The 6,963-nt window shown below is 36.0% G+C and overlaps 1 protein-coding gene across 1 annotated transcript; it reads right to left on the minus strand.

Moving 5' to 3' along the window:
• Positions 1-2,906: 2,906 nt before the first annotated feature.
• pex11a (peroxisomal biogenesis factor 11 alpha) lies at positions 2,907-6,487 on the minus strand. Its single transcript, XM_079254968.1, has 3 exons — positions 6,207-6,487; positions 5,964-6,079; positions 2,907-3,585 (listed from the first exon to the last, which is right to left on the minus strand). Exons 1-3 carry the CDS (start codon positions 6,260-6,262, stop codon positions 3,017-3,019), a joined length of 741 nt encoding a protein of 246 aa, XP_079111094.1. The 5' UTR covers positions 6,263-6,487; the 3' UTR covers positions 2,907-3,016.
• Positions 6,488-6,963: the final 476 nt, after the last annotated feature.

A 6,963-nucleotide genomic window follows, 5' to 3' on the forward strand; every position in this document is an offset into this window, starting at 1 on the left:
GTGTGTCACTAAAGCCCCACAGCGTAAGTGTGGAGGATGATGGCACTGTGGGTGGCTGACTTTGATTAAGCAGGGTGTTAGGGGCAGGGTGACCTGCTAGAGGGGTTTTAGCAAACACACTTGTACCAGAACAGCTACGTATGATCAACTATATTTAGTTTTATTTCACTTGAACTGGCCCTGATGTAGGTGTTCTGTGAATATGTGCAACTGTTGTCTTAACGATGGCTTAAAATGAGAGAATGACACTAAATTTGCCTTGATGTGTACTGTATACCAGACGTTTCCTTAATTCTGGGGCCCCTCTTCCTAAATGTTCCTGATTTAACCTGCACAATTCCAAGTGCTTAGATCATTTCTGTAAATGTCTTTTAGTTGGAAGGAAAGTTCAGTTTCTGTGTAGTTGTGCAGCAGTTCTGCGTTGCTATTGTTTTTGCCACGTGTGTCTTAATATTTTACTGTTTTTAGCTTCATTTGTTGTTGTATTGCCTTTCAGATAATCATGAAATGTACAGGAATTCATTTCACTGTTCAATTCTACCAAGCACCACTATCAAAAGGCAGAATCCTTGCAGGATTTAACACTAAACTAGGTGCTTTTCCTCTCGGGATATCGCAATTTAAATGCTGGTTTTCCATCACATTGAGCAGCCCTTTTGCAATCATATGAACTTTAATACTCAGTACTTCTGGTGTGTTTTGAAGGAATCTGTCAGTGGAAGGAAGAAATTAGCACATATGAACATGGCAAAGAAAGTAATATTTATCAGCACTGACAACTGGAGAGATGATAACTGTGAGCCCAGGAAGTGTTAACCAGTTCTGAGCTTTAAATATGACCAAAGCAAGAACAGGGAATTCGTTAAAGCTCTGGTACGTCATCACGTTTGTTAGATGTCTTCTCAGGATCGGATTTGTTTGTGTGTATGCATTTTAACAAAGATGTGCAGCATGCATATACCCAACATGGAGTGCCTGCGTTTGTTTTGGTACTTAAATGCTGCTTTGTTCAGCTGCATTAAAAGACAACAGCACACACTTTTCCAAAATAATTTATTAGTTTTGCATATTTTTAGTGCATTTGAAACAGAAAGGTACTGAAACAGTTCTGATTATCATCATGTCATAGTTGGACACCATTTACATGACAAGTCTTTGCATAGAATATTCTTTTAGAGAACGTTTCTCATGACGGGATTCCCACAAACAAATCAGGCATCAGGAGTGACACTTCCTGGGGGAAAATTTCAGACTTATCACAGTATAATGAGAAAAAAATGTAGCTTTTTTTTTTTTTTAAATTCAAAATCACCCCCCCCCCTAAAGAAAGCATTTCCTTCTAATGGTAGCAGGAGCAAACTACTGACGGTGCCTTGCAGTGATCCTTTGAATATTGGTTTCCTAAGTTAAAAAAAAAAAGGGAGGGGAAAAAAGGGCCAGCTGTATTTGCAAACTGTAGTTTATCACTGTTGACACTTTTAAAAAGTGCTTTGTTTTTCTTTTTCTTTTGTTTTTTGTCGGTAGAAAATGAATCTCAGATGCCTTGTAAAATGCACAAACTGTATTGGCACTGGCGTTTTCAACACTTTTTCCAATGATGAAAATCTGACCTTATAAGATTTACAGCTACTTAATATTATTTGCTTACTTAACCTTTAGAAACAGTCAGGATTTCATTAAACATTCAAACTTCCAGCCCAGCAAAATGTTCTTCATATGGGTGTGCTTTGATGGTTTGTCGGTACTGGGGACAAAAAAAAAAAAAAAAAAAAAGTGAAAATGTTAAATTTAACATTTTCTCAGCTACAAATTACTGCAATTTATTATCTACTTAGGAGAACAAATGTCCTTATTTATTGCTTTATATGTTTCTTCTTTTATGGGACTCATCTCTGCATAGTTTGTTCATTCTTTTCACAGCGAAACTCAAAGTATCGTTAAAGGGAAATTGAATATATTTTTGCAATTTTTCGATGGTGGATGCTTTATCATGTCATCATCTTGAGAAAAGCTTTTAAAATAAAGCGTATTGTCGTCTCTGTGAAATAGAAAAATAAAGCTCTTCAATTCTACAAGTTTTGTGTGTTTCCTGAAGAGGGCGGTGTCACTCACACTTGAGCATTTAACAATTTCAGACAACTGCAGCAGTGGAGAAATTCATGAAACACGTTTTTCACAGTACATCTGATGCAACTCAAACCAAACACCAGACACCAACATTTGCACATGATAAGCTCTGAGGATCCAAACTCTTGCATTGCTTGAAAGGAAAAGTTTAAGGTGTTACCCCTGTACACATTTGACTTGGGTCTGATACAGATCAAAACATCCCAAAAAATTTTTAAAAATTAAATACGTCATCCAGACTAACACATTAGTGTCTACAATCCTGACAATGCTCAATCAATATGCAGTAGAGATAGTTTATTAGTCTCCATTTCATTTTCTCCAAGTTTAAATACAAAGTACAATCTATTCACAGCTAAAGTTCAGAGCTCGCCTCAGAAAATGCACGAAGAAATCTGCACTTTTTCTCTTTCACTGCGGAGAAGCAGGGAACTCATCGCTTGAATCAAAACTTTTAGCAGCATTTTATCAGAAAACAGGAAGCGTAGCAAAAGCAAAAGACCCTAAAGTAGAAGTCTCTCTCACACATACAGATGTGCACCTAACATTTTCAACTTAAGATACAGATGTCGGCTTTAAAAAGCCTTTATCACTTAAGCTATTTGCATAAGTATTAGTTATAAAACTGTTGGTGTTGTAGACGACAGGAATGACAGATTCTCCCTGTAGGTCTTGTAAAGGAGTAAAAAATCAGTTGTATCCTTTTTCTCCCTTTCAAAGACGCATTTAAAACTGAATTCAAATATGCTACAAAAGTATTAAGTAAAGGTTATTTAAAAAAAAAAAAAAACAACTTTGGAATCTAGTTAAGCTGAGTCTGCTTTAGGGTTGGTGTAAAACAGGAATATCGCTGAACTTCAGCAAGCCCCAAATTTAATCTTCAGCTCAATTACGGTTTAATCTTTAAAGTGGGTTGTGCAAGGGTTATAATTCCAATCAGGGATGATATCAGCCCACAAAATCCAACCACTCCTGCGTTTGACTTGTAAATGCCTAGCTTGTCTAGGGGAATGAAGAGGTCACAAATGTTCTTCACAGTGTCCAAGGCAACAGCTGGATGGGACTTTAAGGTTTCTAAAAGCAGGAAAACAAAAGCATCGAGCTGAGGGATGACAACTTCCGCTACTTCAGGAGACTGACCGAGATTCTGGTCCATTTTTTCCTTGAAGCATTCATCTCTCCCTTTCTGGACCATCAACCGCACAACTTCATAAACATCTCTGGTCAAATTCATCACTAACGAGTACAAGTACCAGCGAGAGGAATTTAAGCTCCAGCGTTCCTTGTCGATGTTGCCGATTAGGCCGATGCTTTTGGCCCAAAGTACGTTATCGCAGATAAAGTAGAGGGCGCGGTTGATGTTGGCCGCAGTGAGGCACAAACACAGGACTCGGTCAGAGAGCTGCATGGTTCGCTTGGCAGCCTCAATGGAGTTTGCTGTGTTTCCCAGCCTGAGCACTGACAAAGAATGGAGAAAAGGGAATTAGAGCAGGAATTAATTTGATATGAAATGCCAGCTCAACGTTTCATAGTTGCAAACCACAAGTTTTAGCAGAACACTGTGAAGCTACATTTAAACTGAACTACGACCTTATCATGCTTGATAATCTGAAAGACAGAGGTCAAGGTCTTCACCCATACATGACATTTATAGCTCAGCCTTTCAGACTTTGCTTCCTGAATCCCTCTGTGAATAACTGAATTAGAAGGTTTTACTTATAAATTCTGAGATCAAAGTCCCTGATAGTTATCAGGTCAGCAGACGGTGCACAACGGCTTCTGAAACAGAGGAGAGATACTTAGGCGGTGCATCCTCTGTGACCCTTCTTTAGCCTTTATAAAGCTTCATTGCAACAGCATTATAAAGGACAAGATATCTATTGCCTGACCCTGCTTTAAGGCATTACCCTCGCCTTTATTTCCATCTCAAGCTTAAAAATCTTTTTTTAGTCATCCCAAGGCTGCAAAATTTCAAAGCTAAACAACATTAAAAGTTCATCCGAGAGGTAAGGTATGCTTTATGCCAGTTTACTTGTGCAGATCACACATGTCCACACTTTCTGGAACTGCAGTAGCAGTAATGTACAAGCTTTAAGCTTTAATGTACCTACAGGCAGCCTTATCCATGTCCAGAGACGGAAAAGACATGGAATGCCAAACAAGATTACAAAACTCTCCTTAAAATATAAGAAGTTCACTAAACTGTAAAAAAGCAGGAACAAATGTGATGCTACATTACAAGAAACATCCACCACTTCTCACGCTCCATTTCAAGTCCATCGTCTGACAGACAGGCAGGCAGTGTAAAGACCTCAGAACTGGACTGATGTGGTCTATTTTCTTTGTTTTAGCAGCCTAGAGTTCTGAATTAGCTGCAGCCGCCTAACAGATTTTTAAGGAAGACTATAAATACATTGTTACAGTTATCGAGTAGACTAAGATGAAAACATGGACCCGTTTTCCAGGTCCTGCTCTGACATCAGATAATTTACCCTTGATATATATATTATTATATATAATAATTATTATAATATAATATAATATTACAATAATAATATAATATATATATAATAATAATAATAATAATAATAATAATAATAATAATATTATAACAATATTACAATAATAATATAATATATATAATAATTATTATATGTATTGATCATAAGCTGAATGTTATTCCCTTGTTTTTTTTTTCTTTCCAAAATGCAGGTCTAGGTCCATCACTACACCCCAAAATTTCTGGCCTGGTTGGCGGTTTTTATGTGTAGAAAGTCAAAACAACAACATGTAGACCAACCATAAGACCTGATGCTGGCATGAAATATACTGAGGGCCTTTAAAAAATGTATTAACAATAACAATAATAACAATAATATTAATAATAAGATATTCTGGCCATAGCAGAAGATTTGTCTCTTTTTATCCTTAAAAGCATAAGGGAGTCAAAGATTACCTGAAAATATGACATGGAATTTCGTAGAAACCTGTCATTCAACTCTCTCACAAATATATATTTAGTGGATCACATAGACTATCATAAATGTTATCCCTTTAACATTAAGACAAGAAGATCTGATAAATGTAGATATTATTTTATTTCATTACCTCAGATTTTTCTTAAATTCATGGAATTTATAACATCCTACTACAAGTTCATGTATATAAATGTCAGTCACGGCTGTTGTGTGAAAGAGCACCTTATGTTTTAAGAAAGTGCCTTCTTATATTTGGCAAACTAAGCTAGCTAATATCACTGCATACTTTGAATATGCAGTGATGTAGACCTCTGTTCTAATACACACAGCATCTCTGAAGATTGTAAATTAGAATAAAGATCCCGAGTTAGTGAAGAAAATAAGGTCAACATGTCTATTTATCCTAAATGTATTAGGAAAGAGTAGCTATTTACTTTATATATATTTGTTTTTCCATTGAATGGATACAAAGTAAACAGTGCTGCTCATTGTGTCCTTACAGATAAGATATTCTGGAAATTTAACATTGTAACAAGGTTTCTGGGGGCAAAGTCTAACAAATGATGGCTAAACAAACCAAAACAAAAAACACCATTACTGTTTATTTGCCATTTTTAAGAGTTTGGAAAGGAAAACTTAATGAGATTGTTTGGTTTGAATGACTTCAAAAAGTGTTTTGTCATCTTGGTCAAACTACACATCGTGTTCCGCAAGATCCTACCAACTTTTTTCCATTAAAAATATAGACATACATTTAATTAAGCTTAATTTAGTTAATTGAATGGTTATATTTACAATGAAATCCCATTTGATGAACTCAACTTGAACAAGTATGTTGTTTGACAGACATGTACTCACATTTTCGTCCAGTACTCATGTTGTTTTCTAGACTTTTCAGCTTGGCCACAAGGTCTTTTCTCTCTGTGTTTTTTCTGAGTAAATATATGGACAGTGCACATGCATACTGTGTGGCTCTGAAATAAGACAAATACGACAGTTACGACTCACGGGATTCCGTTTAGGATTATCTTCTGATTTAACTTTTAGTTAACACCACCAGATTAGAGCCGTACGGCGTCAGAAGTGCTCCAAACAACCTACCTGAATAAACGATCCTTTCCTTGGCTTTGGTTTGTGAATTTTACGACCGCGTCCATGTTTAAAACGAGCAAGAACAAGCTGTTCCAGCTAGCTTGTGTACTGCCAAGTTTCACCCTCCTTATAATACGAATCCGCTGAAGTTTGTTTCTTTTCGACTTGATACAGAATAACCCTTTTGTTTTTCGTTAAGACAACGCCAGCATTGTTGCTGATAAAACGTTGATGATAAGTTTTTGTTTCTAAAAGTAGCAATTTATGAAAAAATTTTGTATCAACTTCCACGTGTCTCGCTCACAGAAAGCTTAGATAGTTCGTGACACCTGCTCAAAGATTTATTTGTCCTTGTTTCGCTACGGACAGCTTTGGAAACGGAACAATAGCCGAACATATTTTCAGGACGCACAACCACGCTATTATTGGTTACTACAGCAACGGTCTAACAACGTTGAAAAGACAAAAACGATTCTTTACTTTATAAAACTCATATCACAGGATAAAAGTACTTTGTAACAACTAATAACTATATTTTAACATGTGAAAGGAGAAGTGTTTTTTTTATCATTGGGCAAATATATCCAACGTAATAAAGTAAACTATTTAAAATCTACTGAATTCACCAAAATCCATATCGAGATTTTTTAGGTCTATATTACATCCACAGATCTATCTATCTATCTATCTATCTATCTATCTATCTATCTATCTATCTATCTATCTATCTATCTATCTATCTATCTATCTATCTATCTATCTATCT

This window comes from Telmatherina bonti (genome assembly GCF_933228915.1).
Source record: "Telmatherina bonti genome assembly, chromosome: 2".
Taxonomy (NCBI): Eukaryota; Metazoa; Chordata; class Actinopteri; order Atheriniformes; family Telmatherinidae; genus Telmatherina; species Telmatherina bonti.

Bases quoted from the DNA above. Each gene is read 5' to 3' on its own strand.
- pex11a (XM_079254968.1), bottom strand. From the start codon at position 6,262: ATGGACGCGGTCGTAAAATTCACAAACCAAAGCCAAGGAAAGGATCGT. The intron at 6,080-6,206 runs GTAGGTTGTTTG...GTCTTATTTCAG, and splicing joins GGAAAGGATCGTTTATTCAG to AGCCACACAGTATGCATGTG. The intron at 3,586-5,963 runs GTGAGTACATGT...ATTCTTTGTCAG, and splicing joins CATGAGTACTGGACGAAAAT to TGCTCAGGCTGGGAAACACA.